The sequence below is a fragment of the Plecotus auritus genome (genome assembly GCF_963455305.1).
Source record: "Plecotus auritus genome assembly, chromosome: 10".
Lineage (NCBI taxonomy): Eukaryota > Metazoa > Chordata > Mammalia > Chiroptera > Vespertilionidae > Plecotus > Plecotus auritus.
In genome coordinates this window covers 7209843-7227296 of record NC_137785.1, presented here as the reverse complement: position 1 = coordinate 7227296, position 17454 = coordinate 7209843, and the positions used below count along the sequence as shown (strand labels likewise).

The window sequence follows — 17454 nt, the reverse complement described above, 5'->3', positions numbered from 1 at the left end:
CTCTCTCTCTCTCCCTCTCCCTTCCTCTCTGAAATCAATAAAGATATTAAAAAATAAATACTGTGGACTGGGGGGGGGAGGGGGAATAAGTAAAAAGAAAAAAAAACAAACAGAAAAACACTACCTTGGGGTCTAGGAAACCCCAAGGACATGCTTAGAGAGAAGAAACGAATGGGAGACAGGAGAGAGAGAGAGAAGGAGAGAGAGATTTTCTTCTGTTTGCTCCTGACCAGGTATCAAACACGCAACCCAGGTATATGCCCTGACCAGTAATTGAGTCATGCACAGGACGATGTTCAATCAACTGAGCCAATCCAGCTGGGGGGAAAAATGGTTTTAATAGAGTTTTAATTTTTATTTTTTTATTTTTTTAAAATAAATCTTTATTGTTCAGATTATTACAGGTGTTCCTCTTTTTTTTCCCCCATAGCTCCCCTACACCTGATTCCCCACCCCACCCCATGCACTTACCCCCCGCCACTGTCTTCATCCATAGGTGTAAGCTTTTTGTCCAGTCTCTTCCCGCACCCCTCACACCCCCTCCCCCCTGAGAATTGTCAGTCCACTCCCTTTCTATGTCCCTGATTCTATTATATTCACCAGTCCATTCTGTTCTTCAGATTTTTTATTCACTTGATTTTTAGATTCACTTGGTAGGTATGTATTTGATGTCATTTTGTTCATAATTTTTATCTTTACCTATTTCTTCTTCTTCCTCTTCTTAAAGAACACCCTTTAGCATTTCATGTAATCCTGGTTTGGTGGTGATGAACTTCTTTAGCTTTTTCTTGTCTGTGAAGCTCTTTATCTGACCTTCAACTCTGAATGATAGCTTTGATGGGTAGAGTAATCTTGGTTGTAGGTTCTTGCTGTTCATCACTTTGAATATTTCTTGCCACTCCCTTCTGGCCTGCATAGTTTCTGCCGAGAAATCAGCTGACAGTCGTATGGGTGCTCCCTTGTAGGTAACTAACCATTTTTCTCTTGCTGCTTTCAAGATTCTCTCTTTGTCTTTTGCCCTTGGCATTTTAATTATGATGTGTCTTGGTGTGGTCCTCTTTGGATTCCTCTTGTATGGGGTTCTGTGTGCTTCCTGAACTTGTCAGTCTATTTCTTTCACCAGGTAGGGAAAGTTTTCTGTCATTATTTCTTCTAATAGGTTTTCAATATTTTGCTATTTCTCTTCTTCTGGCACCCCAAAAATTTGGATGTTGGTACGCTTAAAGTTGTCCCAGAGGCTCCTTACACTATCTTCATATTTTTGGATTTTTTCTTTTTGTTTTTCTGGTTGGGTGTTTTTTGTTTCCTCATACTTCAGATCTTTGGTTTGATTCTTGGGGTACGTTGATCTACAGTTGAGTTTCTGTATATTCTTTATTTCAGACAGTGTATGCTTAATTTCTGACTGGTCCTTTTCCATTTTTTTGCCATTCTCATTAAGGTCCTTGAAGGTCTCACTAAGCTCCTCAGAGGTCTCATCAAGTTTCTCGGCAGTTTTTAGAAGATTCTTGAGTAACCTTATAAATGTGGTTCTGAACTCTATGTCGTCCATTAGTTTGCTTTCCTCCATTTCTCTTATTCGTGACATGTTCCTTTGTCTCCGCATTTTGCTGCTTCCTTGTGTTGATGGAGTGGCTTTGTGTGGTAGGTGACCTATAGGGGCCAGTAGCTCAGCCTCCCCAATCACCTGAGGTGGACGCCTTTGGTGCACCCCTTTGTGGGCTGAGTGCAAAGTCTTGGTGTAGTTAAGCCTTGATTGCTGTCGGTACACTGGGAGGAATTGATCTCCAGGCCAATTGGCTGTGAGGACCCGCTGTGTCCATAATGGAAGAACTGCTGTGCTGGAGACACGCTTATGGGGCAGGACTTGTTTCAGTGGGGCTTTGGTGCTCACTGAGTCTGCCTCGTGAATGTATCACTTATGGATGTGAGGAGTTGAAATCTGGTGTCTCACACTGACCACTAGGTATACTGGCTTCTGGATCTCCAATGGGGTGCAGGTCAGCTACTGTCTGAGGCCACCCAGCAGGAGCTACAGCAAGAACTACAGTTTTCTCCTCTTTGCTTGGGGTTTGGAGGTTTTGGAGCTGTCTGACCCGGGCTGCAAGTTTGCTAGGTTAAGCTGCGATAGGGCAGGCCATTTATATGCTAAAGCTGCTGCTTGGAGCTTGGGTGGGTTCCTAGATTGTGGAGGGTGGGGTCTCAGGGCGTGACTAGGCTAGGGCGTGGCAAACAGCGATGGCTGCCAGTAAGTGGGCTCTGTGGCTCTGCGTCCCCCACTGTGTCCCCGCATCCAGCACCCCAGCACAATAAACAATTGTTCCTGCGCGCAGCCCTGCAAGCAAGCCTCCCTCACTTTCCGACCCCACGGCAGACAGTTCAGCTTCTCCCCGTAGGAGTTTGGGTCCCCCGCGTCTCCCCAGAAACCAGTTCGGAGTAATAGGGAGCTTATCTCCCTTCGGGTTGAAAACAGCAGCGCTCCCAGTCACCCATTGCCAGCCCGATTTGCGCGCCCCCGTACCTCAGCTTTTCAGCACTTGTGCACCCCTCAATGCTGTTTGCTCTGTCCTTCTAGTTGTAGAACTTCCACTCAGCCAGCTTTCCGGTGGTTCTGGGTGATAGACGTTTTGTCTTTTAGTTGTAGTTTTGAAATTGTTGTGCGAGGCAGCAGTTTAGGTGTTTACCTACGCCGCCATCTTGGATCTCCTTCTAGAGTTTTAATTTTTAAACTCTTTGACTTTTCCCAGAGGTCAGTGGGTAGAGATGAAAGTCCAATTTACTAATCAATTGGTCTTTCTGCTGACTAAATCCATCCTGAGGCTTTATAGGAAGCCTGTGCTAAATCACCTTATTAGCATAAACTGCACTGTTATAAAACTTTTTTTATGTATAGCAAAAGGTGCTCCTATCACTTAGGAAATTATAGAGTTTTACAAGCTTATTGTCCAGTACTGTGGACATAGACCAAATTTATTTCTTATTCTACAACACACAGGCTTGTCAGTAAATAGTTACTTCACATGAAGGCATTTTGTAAAAAGTTTTATTTCAAACTAAGTTTATGAGAGATTACAGAATGATTCACTTTTCTCTTCTGTCCTAGTAGTAGATACAGTTGGTGATTCTCTGCAGTATCCCTTGCAAAGTCGAAGCATTCCGAGTCTGGAAAGATGCTGTGAAAATAGTATGTTTGGAGATAGTGTTAATCAGAGCAAAGGTAATTTCCTATTAAAGCAAAATCACACTATGTTTGAGATACATGAAAAACTTCCAATATCAAACTTAAGTTTTTTGTGTGTTTTTTTTTTAATTTAATAAATCTTTATTGTTCAGATTATTACATTTGTTTCTCCTTTTTCCCCCCACAGCTCCCCTCCACCCAGTTCCCACCCCACCCTCTGCCCTTAGCTCCCCCCTCACTGTCCTCATCCATAGGTGTACGATTTTTGTCCAGTCTCTTCCCGTACCCCCCACACCTCTTTCCCCCTGAGAATTATCAATCCACTCCCATTCTATGCCCCAGATTCTATTCACCAGTTTATTCTGTTCATCAGATTTTTTTTTCAAAAGAAAAAAAAATAGTGTTTTATTAACTACCACACTGTTATAATACACTTTAAACGTACAATAAGGTAGCCTTTAAATTTGAGGTGGTCTTAAGAATAACTGTTCATCAGATTTTTAATTCACTTGATTTTTAGATTCACTTTTTGATAGATATGTATTTGTTGTTCATAGTTTTTATCTTTATCTTTTTCTTCTTCTTCCTCTCTTAAAGAATACCTTTCAGCCGAAACCGGTTTGGCTCAGTGGATAGAGCGTCGGCCTGTGGACTGAAGGGTCCCGGGTTCGATTCCGGTCAAGGGCATGTACCTTGGCTGTGGGCACATCCCCGGTGGGGGGTGTGCAGGAGGCAGCTGATCGATGTTTCTCTCTCTCTCATCGATGTTTCTAGCTTTCTGTCCCTCTCCCTTCCTCTCTGTAAAAATGTCAATAAAATATTTAAAAAAAAAAAAAAAAAAAAAAAGAATACCTTTCAGCATTTCATTTAATACTGGTTTGTCGGTGATGAACTCCTTTAGCTTTTTCTTATCTGTGAAGCTCTTTATGTGACCTTCAATTCTGAATGATAGCTTTGCTGGGTAGAGTAATCTTGTTTGTAGGTTCTTGCTATTCATCACTTTGAATATTTCTTGCCTCTCCCATCTGGCCTGCATAGTTTCTGTTGAGAAATCAGCTGATATTCGTATGGGTGCTCCTTTGTCGGTAATTAACTGTTTTTCTCTTGCTGCTTTTAATATTCTCTCTTTGTCTTTTGCCCTTGGCATTTTAATTATGATATGTCTTTGTGTGGTCCTCTTTGGATTCCTTTTGTTTGGGGTTCTGTGCGCTTCCTGGACTTGTAAGTCTATTTCTTTCACCAGGTGGGGGAAGTTTTCAGTCATTATTTCTTCAAATAGGTTTTCAGTATCTTGCTCTGTCTCTTCTTCTGGCACCCCCCTAATTCTGATGTTGGTACACTTGAAGTTGTCCCAGAGGCTTCTTACACTATCTTCAAATTTTTGGATGCTTTTTCTTTTTGCTTTCCTGGTTGAGTGTTTTTTGCTTCTTTGTATTTTAAATCTTTGACTTTATTCTTGCGTTCCTCTATTCTGCTATTGGGTCTCTGTATAATATTTTTTTATTTGAGTCAGTGTATGTTTAATTTCTAGTTGGTCCTTTATCATATCCTCGAGGGGTCTCGTTAAATTTATCGGTCTTTTTTTTTTTAAATATATATATATATATATTTAAATATATTTTATTGATTTTTTACAGAGAGGAAGGAAGAGGGATAGAGAGTTAGAAACATCAATGAGAGAGAAACATCGATCAGCTGCCTCTTGCACACCCCCTACTGGGGATGTGCCCGCAACCAAGTTACGTGCCCTTGACCGGAATCGAACCTGGGACCTTTCAGTCCACAGGCTGATGCTCTATCCACTGAGCCAAACCGGTTTTGGCTTTAAATATATTTTATTGATTTTTTACAGAGAGGAAGGGAGAGGGATAGAGAGTTAGAAGCATCGAGAGAGAGAAACATTGATCAGCTGCCTCCTGCACACCCCCTACTGGGGACATGCCCGCAACCAAGGTACATGCCCTTGACCGGAATCAAACCTGGGACCCTTCAGTCCGCAGGCCAACGCTCTATCCACTGAGCCAAACCGGTTTTGGCTTTATCGGCCTTTTTTAGGAAATTCTTGAAAAACCTTATAACCATGGTTTTGAACTCTATATCTAGTTGTTAGTTTTCCTCCATTTCTTTCGTTTGTGATCTGTTTCTTTGTCTCCACATTTTCGTTGCTTCCCTGAGTTGGTAGGGTGGCTTTGTGTGCTAGGTGTCCTATATGGCCCAGTGGGTCGGCCTCCCAGTTACCTGAGGTGGACACTCTTGGTGCACCCCTTTGTGGACTGTGTGTACAGCCTTGTTGTAGTTAAGTCTTGATTGTTGTTGGTGTCACTGGGAGGAATTGACCTCCAGGCCAATTGGCTGTGAGGACCCACTGTGTCTTTAATGGAAGAACTGCTGTGCTGGAGACACGCTTATGGTGCAGGACTTGTTTCAGTGGGGCTTTGGTGCTCACTGAGTCTGCCTCTTGAATGTGTCACTTATGGATGTGAGTAGTTGAAATCTGGTGTCGTCTCACACTGACCACTAGATACACTAGCTTCTGGATCTCCAATGGGGTGCAGGTCAGCTACTGTCTGAGGCCACCCAGCAGGAGGTACAGTGAGAACTACAGTTTTCTCCTCTTTGCTTGAGGTTTGGAGGTTTTGGGGCTGTCTGACCAGAGCTGCAGTTTGTTTGGTTAAGCTGCGATAGGGCAGGCCATTTATATGCAAAAGCTGCTGCATGGAGCTTGGCTGGGTTTTTAGATTGTGTGGGGCGGGGTCTCAGGGAGTCACTAGGGTAGGGCGTGGCAAACAGTGAGGCCTGCCAATCAGCCGTCTCTGCATTTCCACCTTTCCAAGTCCCCGTGTCTCGTGCCCCAGCGCAGTAAACAATGATTGCTGGGCGCACCTCTGCAAGAAATTCACCCTCACTTTCCGACCTGATGGCAGACAGTCCAGCTTCTCCCCATATGAGTTTGGGTCCCCAGCGTCTCCCCAGAAACTGGAGTTTGGAGTAATCGGGAGCTTGTCTCCCTTCGGGTTAAAAAAAGCAATGCACCCAGTTGCCCGCCACCAGCCCGATACGCGCACCTGCGTACCTCAGCTTTTCAGCGCTTGTGCACATCTCAGTGGTCTTTTCTCTTTCCTTCTAGTTGTAGAACTTCCACTCAGCCAGCTTTCCCATGGTTCTGGGTGATAGACTTTTTGTCTTTTAGTTGTAGTTTTGAAATTGTTGTGCGAGGCAGCAGTTTAGGTGTTTACCTATGCCGCCATCCTGGTTTCTCCTCAAAGTTAAGTTTTGAAAACCAAAACAGAAATTGTAACATAAAGAACTTTGTTGAGTTGAAAGGAGAGGAGACACCCATTCTGCATGCTAACCATGAACAATTTTACACTGAAATTATATTGCCTGTCAGCACCAAACCCATCAATAATAAATCGCAGGCCATTCAGGAAGTGAGCACTCACAACATTGAGAAAGTACACATATGTGCTTAGGGAAAGCCTTCATGGAAATAGCTCACTGATCATCAGAGAGTTCATTGTACAGAGAATCCTAGCAGATGCAGTCCATGTAGTAAAGCCTTCTCTAGAAAGTCCAGGCTGCGTGACCATCAAAGAATTCATGAAGACCTGAAGAAGTATCAATGCACTAAATGTGACAAAACCTTCCTCACGACATCACAGTTCAGTATACATCAGAAAACCAACATGGGACAGAAATCTTATGCGTGTAGTAAATGTGGTAAAGCATTCATCAAAAAGTCTCGGCTCGAGGGAACCAAGATGGTGGCATAGGTAATCCCCTATACTTGCTGCCTCTCACAACCATATCAGTACCACAACGAAACGGCATAACAACTACCACCCAGAACCACGGGAAAGTTGACTGAGTGGAAGTTCCACAACTAGAGAGGTGAAGAAGGCGCACTGAGACTGGTAAGTGGCGCGGAGGCACGGGAAGTGCTGGCAACTGGATGTGCTGCTCTTTTAACCGGGATGGAGATACAAGCTCCCATTTGCTCTGAACTCCAGTTCCAGACGAGACTCTGGGGGACCCAGCCACATACCTGAAGAAACGGGACTGTCTGGCATCGGGACAGGAATGCGAGGGTGGCTTTTTCTTAGAGGGGCTCGCAGCAATCATTGTTCCTGCATGGGGGCGTGGGAAGCGGGGAACCGGTGACTTCTCCGGTTCAGAGCTTATTGACAGCTATTGCTGTTTGCTCGGCCCTGGTGATTTCCAGAGACCCCACCCCATCCAATTTAAAACCCCACACAAGTTGTGGGCATCGGTTTTTGCATATGAACGGCCTGTCCTTTTGCCTAAAACCTCTCAAACTGCAGCTGGGTCAGAGAGCCCCAGAGCTTCCAAAGGAAAGCCCAAGGCCCTGCCATCCTTGCTTCACAGCTGGGCCTCGTCTGGGCACTTCCAAACCCCCTACAAAGAAGAGGAATCTGCCGAAACCGGTTTGGCTCAGTGGTAGAGCGTCGGCCTGCGGACTGAAAGGTCCCAGGTTCGATTCCGGTCAAGGGCATGTACCTTGGTTGCGGGCACATCCCCAGTAGGGGGTGTGCAGGAGGCAACTGAATCGATGTTTCTCTCTCATCGATGTTTCTAACTCTCTATCCCTCTCTCTTCCTCTCTGTAAAAAATCAATAAAATATATTTTAAAAAAAAAAAAAAAAGAAGAGGAATCTGCAGATATCTCTGTAGCTCCTGCTAGGCGGCCCCAGACACTGGCTGACCTTGCACCTCCTTGGAGATCCAAGAGCCAGTGTACCCAGTGGTCAGAATGAGACCATACCACATTACAACTCTTCACATCCATAAGAGACACAATCAAGGGTCAGACTCAGTGAGCATCAAAGCCCCACTAAAGCAAGTCCTGCCCCATAAGGGTGTCTTGTGTGCAACAGATCTTTCAGTGTAGACACAGTTGGTCATTACAGCCATTTGGCCTGGAGGTCAGTTCCTCCCAGTGATACCAACAGCAATCAAGGGTTAATTACAAGAAGACTGTGCAAACAGCCTACAAAATGGTGCACCAAGAGTGTCCACCTCATGTGACTGAAAAGGCTGAGCCACTGGGCCTTCTAGGACACCAACCGCACAAGGCCACTCTATCAACTCAAGGAGACTTAGAACTACTCAGTACATCGAAACAAACACAGGGAAGCAGCCAAAATGTGGAGACAAGTCACAAATGAAAGAAATGGATGAAAGCAAAATGCTGGATCTAGAGTTCAAAACCACAGTTATAAGATTACTCAAGAATCTCCCAGAGCCCTAGCTGGTTTGGCTCAGTGGCTACAGCATGGGCCTGTGGACTGAAGGGTCCCGGGTTCAATTCCCAGTCAAGGGCATATGCCCGGGTTGCGGGCTTGATCCCCCCATAGGGGGTGTGCGGGAGGCAGCCGATCAGTGATTCTCATCATTGATGTTTCTATCTCTCTCCCTCTCCTTTCCTCTCTGAAATCAATAAAAATATATTTAAAAAAAAAAAAACCTCATAGAAACCTCCAAGAAATTTAATGAGACCCTCAAGGATATGAAAAAGGACCAATCAGAAATTAAGCATTACTGACATAAATAAAGAATAATATACAGAGATCCAACAGCAGACTAGAGGATCCCAAGAATCAAGTCAAAGATTTGAAATACGAAGAAGCAAAAAACACCCAACCAGAAAAGAAAAAAGAATCCAAAAATATGAAGATAGTGTAAGGAGCCTCTGAGACAACTTCAAGCGCATCAACATCCAAATTATGGGGGTGCCAGAAGAAGAGAGAGAGCAAGATACTGAAAACCTATTTGAAGAAATAATGATAGAAAACTTCCCCCATCTGGTGAAAGAAATAGACTTACAAGTCCAGGAAGCACAGAGAATCCCATACAAGAGGAATCCAAAGAGGACCACACCAAGACACGTCATAATTAAAATGCCAAGGGCAAAAGACAAAGAATCTTAAAAGCAGCATGAGAAAAACAGTTACCTACAAGGGAGCACCTGTACGACTGTAAGCTGATTTCTCAACAGAAACTATGCAGGCCAGAAGGGAATGGGAAGAATTATTCAAAGTGATGAATAGCAAGACCCTACAACCAAGATTATCCAGCAAAGCTCTCATTTAGAATTGAAGGTCAGACAAAGAGCTTCACAGATAAGAAAAAACTAAAGGAGTTCATCACCACCAAACCAATACTATATGAAATGCTGAAGGGTATTCTTTAAAAAGAGGACGAGGAAGAAAAAGGTAAAGATAAAAATTATGAACAACAAAGTGACAACAAATATATATCTATCAACAGGTGAATCTAAAAATTAAGTGAATAAAAAAACCGATGAACAGAAGAAACTGGTGAACATTATAGAAGCAGGGGCATAGAAAGGGAGTGGACTGACAATTCTTAGGGGAAGGGAGTGTTCAGGGTGCAGGAAGAGATTGGACAAAAATCGTACACCTATGGATGAGGACAGTCAGGGGGGGTAAGGAGCTGGGGTGGGGTGGGAACTGGGGGGGAGGGGAGCTATGGGGGGAGGGGAAGAGGAACAACTAATAATCTGAACAATAAAGATTTATTTAAAAAAAGCCTCGGCTCATTTATCATCAGTGAAGTCATACAGGAGAGAAACACCATGTGTGCAGTTTATGTGGAAAGAACTTCTCTACGAGGTTTAGTCTCACTACCCATCAAAAAATTCATACAGAAAAGAAACCTCATGGATGCAGTCTATGTGGGAAGACCTTCTCTAGTAAGTTTAGTCTCACTACCCATCAGAAAACTCACACAGGAGAGAAATCTTATACATGCAGAGAATGTGAAAAAGGCCTTTCAGTGAAGCGTGGCCTCATCCTACATCATTGAACTCATACTGGAGAGAAACCTTACATGTATAATGAGTGTGGGAAAGACTTCACCTGGAAGAACACTCATCAGACATCAGCAAACACAGGAGAGAAGCCCTATATATGTATTGTATGTGAAAAAGGCCTCACCATGAAGACTGATCTCACTGTACATCGAAGAACTCACACTTTAGAGAAACCGAATGTGTGTAGTGAATGTGGGAAAGGCTTCTCAATGAAGCACTGCCTCGTGGTACATCAGCGAATTCATACTGGAGATAAACCTTATGTATGTAATGAGTGTGGGAAATGCTTCCCCTGGATGTGCCATCTCATCGGACACCAGCAAGCACATACAGGAGAGAAACCCTGTGTATGCAATGTATGTGAAAAGGGCTTTAGCATGAAGGGGCATCTCACTGTGCATGAGCAAACTCATACTTCTCCATGAATAGTGATCTCTGTACATTTGTGCACTTATATGTAAGACAAACTTTATATATTCAATGAATGTGTCAAAGGCTAACCTGGAGAAACATGGTCATTGCACCTCTGAAAATTCATATGCAGATAAACTATATGCCATGAATGGACTTTACCATGAAGAATCAGAATACATCAACAAATCCATACTGCAGAGAAGCCTTACAAATGCAGTGGATGTGGTGAAGGCTTTAGGAAAAAGATATGCCTCGTGCAACATCTGAGCTCTCACTAAGGAAAGACTTGCTTTTCATGTTCTGAATGTGGGCAATTCTCATTGTGCAAAAATAATCCCATTACCCATCAGAATGGACATGGGAGAGAAACACTATGAATGTAATAAAGATGGGAAAGCCTTCACTATGAAGTCAGGTCTCAATGTTCATCAAAGAAAACAGGAGAGAGCCCTAGGGATGCAGCAATTGTGGTAACGCTTTTGCCCGCCTGTCAGTCCTTATTCAAGATAAGAGAATTTACAGGTAGTTGCTTTGGGGAAAACTGTAGGCCCTCAAGATAATAGTATGCAAAGAATAGCTTAATGTAAAGAATGTAGTGCTGTATTTACTGACCAATTACCCCTTATTTTATATTGATGAAAAAATTTATAAATCTCAGATACAATCAAAATTGATGAAAATATTTTAGGATATGATATATCTAAAGAGTGTTTTCTGAGGTAAATCCAATGAAATGTGACAGACTGAAAAACCACTTTATTTGGAAGTAGAACATCTCACATGTGATCATTAGTCATGATCATGTGATCATGACTGAGTAAATATTTTAATTGTGGGAAAATGTCTTCTGGAAAGTAAGACATTAGACATCAGTTGACACTACACCTAGTCACTGGTTGGGCAGTGAATATAGCATGGTTTGAAGTAATTCATGTTGCCTCATCTGCCAGGTAATCCATCCGGAAATAACTCACAAACACATTCAATTCCGTGGACTTCAGCAAAATCTCAGGTAACTTAATCAAGGAAAGAAGCCTTGAATGACAAAGCATTGTCACAAGTCATCTAAACAGTTAATATACCTCACAAACAATTGGGGACAGGATACCTTCAGCCATATTTCTAGTTGCTTTGCCAATTATTTTGTAAGTTTTAAACTGTGGCAGTTGCTCTCATCATGGATTAAATTTTAATATGTACAACAGAGGAGTGGTCTATGCTTATTTCATTGTGTAATTAACTTTGGAATTTCTTTATTTCATACTTTGTGTTATTTCAGAATATTTGACGTAGTTGAAAATGAAACTGAGCCTGGCTGGTATGCTTAGGTGTTGAGTCTCAACCCATGAATGAAGAGGTCACTGGGTTGAATCCCAGTCAGGGCATATTCCCACATTTTGGGCTCAATCCCCAGTAGGGGGCGTGTAGGATGCAGTTCATCCATCACTGATATTTCTATCTCTATCTCCCTCTCTATCTCAATCTCAATAAAAACACATTTTTAAAAAAATGAACAATATGTTGATTTCATAAAGACAACAGCACATTTGGATGTGTTTCATCAAGGTTTTAAGTAGCATCAAGTGGTTTATAAAATGAGATATTATATATATATATTATTGAGATGTAGAGTGGGAGAGAAAAACACACCTTTTTTGTTGTTGTTAATCCTCACCCGAGAATATTTTTTCCATTGATTTTTTTTTTGTGGAAGGAAGGGGAAGGCAGAGAGAAAAACATCCTTGTGAGAGAGACACATCCATTGGTTGCCTCCTGCACTTTCTGAACCAGGACTGGGATTGAACCTAAAATTCAGGTATGTGCACTTGACTAGAATCAAACACAAGACCCTTCAGTGGTTGGGCCAGTGCTCTAAAATCAGTCACACTGGACAGGGTAAGAGGGGGGAAAAAAAACCCTTTTTAAAAAAATAGGCATGTTTTTAAAAAATGTGTTTCTATTGATTTTAAGAGAGACAGAGAGAGAAATATCAATGTGAAAGAAACACATTGATTGGTTGCCTCCTGCACATGTCTCGACCAGGATCTGGGCTGGGGAGGTGTAGGGAGCGGTTATAGGGTTAAGCCTCGGACTGACCTGCTGGCAAAGCCGCAAACAACTCCCAGCTTAGAGGGCACAGCCCTCTTAGCATAATTAAGCTTGATCTTGTGACTGCTCCCTAGATCTTTCCTGGGTAGCTAATGGGCTGTGGGAGGTGCAGCAAGTGCTGCCAAAACAAGCGAAACTTACAAGAACATTGTAAATTACCTTGTTTACCTCTGACTATAAAATAAAGCATCAGCTTGCAGTCTGGATCTGTTCTGTGGTCTCAGTCACGCACAGAAGATCCACCTAGACCAGCTGTGGGCAAACTACGGCCCGCGGGCCGGATCCGGCCTGTTTGGCTGTTCTATCCGGCCCGCGGAGCCAAAAGAGTGGAGGGTTCTCTTGCTCTCCCCTCTGCTCCTTTACTTTGAATTTATATTAGTTCACACAAACACTCCATCCATGCTTTTGTTCCGGCCCTCCGGTCCAGTTTAGGAACCCATTGTGGCCCTCGAGTCAAAAAGTTTGCCCACCCCTGACCTAGACCCAGCTTATTCTCTCTGTGTGTCTTTTCTTCATCCTTTGCAGGCCCTCCCTCAGGCACTGAACCCTTGGCTGTGCTGGCGTGGCACAAGTGGCGCCCAACGCAGGGCTGAGTTCGGCCCAAGTGGCACTCAATGCGGACCTGAGTGTAAGGGAACTGCAGTTGTCAGGTGAAAGGAGGCCCCAACACGTGCACACACAGTAAGTAAGAGGGGTGTAGTACTAGCTAGGTGTAAAACATGGGAAATTCAGGATCGCAGGGAAGGAATGTATGCATATCCATGCTTAAGGCTATGCTCCAAGCAAGGGGCTGTTCTGTGAGGTATGAACAGCTTTTCGATTTTTTGGATTTTGTGAGTAAAACCTGCCCATGGTTTTCTGAGGAAGAAAAGGTAAATATAGAGGCCTGGGAGAAGGTAGGAAAACAACTTTGCGATCATTATATAGCTGAAGGTCCAGAGGAAATGCCTGCCTCTACTTTCAGTCTGTGGTCCCTGATTCGGGACTGCCTAGAGCCCACTCCAGAAAGGGAGTGGATGAATGTGGCAGGGGAATTAAGACAGATGGGGGAAGGTTGCCAGAGGCTTCCAAGTCTGGGCGCCTCCGCTGCCCCCTTCCAGTCCCTGGGGCTACAGCTCCTGTGGGAGAGAGCCCTCCAGATGATGGGCTTTCTCCCAAATATGAGCAAGGATTGGAGGAAGCAAGGGAACAGCGCTGGTGGGTTTGGGATGATGGGGGTAGAGATATGCTAAAGTATTGCCTCAGGGCATGGCCAATAGTCCTGCCATATGTCAGGATTTTGTGGCTGCAGCCATACATCCTATAAGGAAAAAATATCCTAAGTCTTCTATTATTCATTATATGGATGACATTCTCTTAGCTCATAAAAATAAAACGCATCTAAATAATATCTATATAGATTTGCAGGATTCCCTGCATTGTGCTGGATTATGCATAGCACCCAAAAAAGTTCAAAGGACATTTCCTTTTTCTTATCTTGGCAGCATTATTGAGGGAAAAACAATAAAACCTCAGAAAATTCAAATTTGGACTGACACTTTACTTACATTAAATGACTTCCAAAAATTATTAGGAGATATTCACTGGGTTCGACCTGCTTTAAAGTTAACCACTGCTGACTTAAGCCCTTTATTTCATATACTAAGGGGAGATTCATCTCCATCATCCCCACACTGCTTGACAGAGGAAGCCAAGACAGCCTTACATAAAGTTGAGGATGCCTTAAGTTCAGCACAACTTACTAGAATTGATTACTCCCTTCCCTTACAGGTTTTAATTTTCCCTACGACACATACACCCACTGGGGTCATTTGGCAAGCTCCTGGAGTTGTTGAATGGCTATATTTGGCTCATTCTCCAACTAAGGTATTAACTCCTTTCCATGATTCGGTTTCCCAGCTAATAGCTCGAGCCCGCCTTTGAACAGGCCAATTAGTGGGCCAAGACCCTGACCTTATTGTAGTGCCATTTACAGCTATACAGCAAGACTGGCTCTGGCAACGATCAACAAATTGGCAAGTTGCACTTGCTAATTTCTTCGGACAGGTTGGTAACCATTATCCAGCAAATAAGGTTTTACAATTTCTCTCAGTTACTACCTTTACCTTCCCAAAGATAGTGAAGTCACAACCTATACCTCAGGCATTAACCATTTCTACAGATGGATCCAGTTCTGGAAAAGCTGGATACTACTGCAGCAGAGGTGCAAAGGTCCTTCAAAACCCTTATATTTCAGCACAACAGATGGAAATAGAAGCTCTTATCTATGCCTTGACAGACTTTGCTACGGAGACCATTAACCTATATAGTGATAGTGCCTATGTGGTAAGTATGGCCAAACTAATTGAAACGGCTACTGTAGGGCACACTAATTCAGAGGAACTCTTTCATTTATTTTTCAACCTTCAAAAAGTCATTAGAGAACGACAATTTCCCTGCTTTATTGGTCATATCCGATCTCATTCAGGTCTCCCTGGTCCATTAGCTATAGGCAATGATGCTATTGATCGCCTCCTTGCTGTAATGCAAGAGGCTACCCCATTTTCTCTTGCCCAGTCCTCCCATGCTTTGCATCATCAAAATGCTGCCGCCTTACGCAAACAATTCCATATTTCTAGGGAGCAAGCTCGTCAAATTGTTAAGCAGTGCTCTCAGTGTGTAATTCATTGCCCTGTACAATCGTTGGGGGTTAATCCTAGGGGTTTTAAACCTAATCACATTTGGCAAATGGATGTCATCCACATACCGGAATTTGGTAAGCATAGATGGGGACATATTCATGTAGATACCTGCTCCCGCTTTATCTTTGTGACTCCCCAAATGGGAGAGAGTGCCAAGCATGTAATTAATTAATCAGTGCCTAGCTGCCTTTGCGGTACTAGGTCCTCCCTTAGAGCTAAAGACAGACAATGGACCCGCATACACTAGTTCTGCTTTTCAACATTTTTGTCAGCATTATCAAATTTGTCATAAAACTGGTATCCCTTACAACCCTCAAGGTGAAGCAATAGTGGAAAGAGCAAATCGTACTCTTAAAATGCAATTACTAAAACAGAAAGGGGGAGATGGATGTTATGTGTCACCTCAAAACAAACTCAGTCATGTTCCTTATACTTTAAATTTTTTGAATTGCGATGCAGTGGGTCATACAGCAGCCGAAAGGCTTTGGGCCTCCTGTACAATAGCGTCTGTGGGGTTAGCCCCATGGAAGGATGCACAGACTGGACAATGGTTTGGACCAGATCCAATAATGATGTGGGGAAAGGTTGTGTTTGTATCTTTCCAGAAGGAGCAGCGCAGCCAATTTGGGTGCCAAAGCGTTACGTACGTCACCACAATGGACCCAGAGAAGCTCCTTGTCCCATCGTTCAAAAGACTGAGAGTTGCCCCGATGACAGCAAAGTGGAAAAGGAAGATGACGAAGGCTATACAAAAGACCCAGGTGCCAACCTGGGGTCAGCTAAAGAAGTTAACAACTGAGGCCCAGCAGATGGCAGAAAAGCAAGAAGTGGAAGCTACTCCCTCAATCATGTTTCTGGCCATGCTAGCATTGGTTAGCTGCCAGTCTTCTACAAACTCTTGCGCAACCAAGTCCGAGGACTCTTGAGTAAATCAGCAAAAGAAACTTTTATTTAGTAGAAAAATGTTACTGTAGTTTGATTTCTCTATTATTGTAGTGTTGCATTGGCATTATTTTATTAATAACCATGTCTGGTTTTTATATTGGCATTGTTTTGTTATTGGTTTTTTTTTTTTTTTTTTTTAATTATTGATTTTTTACAGAGAGGAAGGAAGAGGGATAGTCAGAAACATCGATGAGAGAGAAACATCGATCAGCTGCCTCTTGCACACCTCCCACTGGGGATGTGCCCGCAACCAAGTCACATGCCCTTGACCGGAATCGAACCTGGGACCTTTCAGTCCGCAGGCTGACGCTCTATCCACTGAGCCAAACCGGTTTTGGCTGTTATTGGGTTTTGCATTGGCATTGTTTTGTTAATACTTTAATAGAACGTTGTTCTTGATGTTTAAGTTTTACTTCCATTATTAGTAGCTTAAAATTAAAAGAAGGCCAAGATGTAGGGAGCGGTTATAGGGTTAAGCCTCAGACTGACCTGCTGGCAGAGCCGCAAACAAGTCCCAGCTTGGAGGGCACAGCCCTCTTAGCATAATTAAGCTTGATCTTGTGACTGCTCTCTAGATCTTTCCTGGGTAGCTAATGGGCTGTGGGAGGTGCAGCAACTGCTGCCAAAACAAGTGAAACTTACAAGAACATTGTAAATTACCTTGTTTACCTCTGACTATAAAATAAAGGCTCAGCTTGCAGTCTGGATCTGTTCTGTGGTCTCAGTCACGCACAGAAGATCCACCTAGACCCAGCTCATTCTCTTTGTCTTTTCTTTTCTTTTTTAAATATATTTTATTGATTTTTTACAGAGAGGAAGTGAGAGGGATAGAGAGTCAGAAACATCGATGGGAGAGAAACATCAATCAGCTACCTCCTGCATACCTCCTGCTGGGGTTATGCCTGCAACCAAGGTACATGCCCTTGACTGGAATTGAATTTGGGACCTTTCAGTCCGCAGGCGATAGAGCCAAACCAGCTAGGGCTCTTTGTCTTTTCTTCATCCTTAGCCAGCCCTCCCTCAGGCTCGCCGAACCCTCCGCTGTGCTGGCGCGGCACAGGGAGGAGCCTGCAACCCAGGTATGTGCTATTGACTGGAATCGAACCTGGGACCCTTCAGTCTGCAGGCTGACACCCTATCCACTGAGCCAACCAAGCAAGGGCCTGATTGTTAAGAGATGAGAAAATTAACCTAAGCTTTTGGCTCTGGTGAAAACTTGGCTACACTGAAATTCTTGTCACAACCAAGTGTGTGTGTGTTTTTTTCAATTC

At 43.4% G+C, this 17454-nt stretch overlaps 1 protein-coding gene across 2 annotated transcripts in view; it reads left to right on the top strand.

Moving 5' to 3' along the window:
• The window catches only part of LOC308234981 (zinc finger protein 211-like), a 37841-nt gene extending 20906 nt beyond the window's left edge, over positions 1-16935 (top strand). The window contains exon 3 of one of the 2 annotated variants that reach the window (XM_080643527.1): positions 13083-16935. In XM_080643527.1, the coding sequence (XP_080499653.1) occupies positions 13083-13150 (68 nt within the window). In that variant the 3' untranslated portion in view covers positions 13151-16935. The remainder of the gene's footprint in view (positions 1-13082) is intronic. The other variant, XM_080643526.1, reaches the window with a different exon arrangement.
• The last annotated feature ends 519 nt before the right edge of the window (positions 16936-17454 follow it).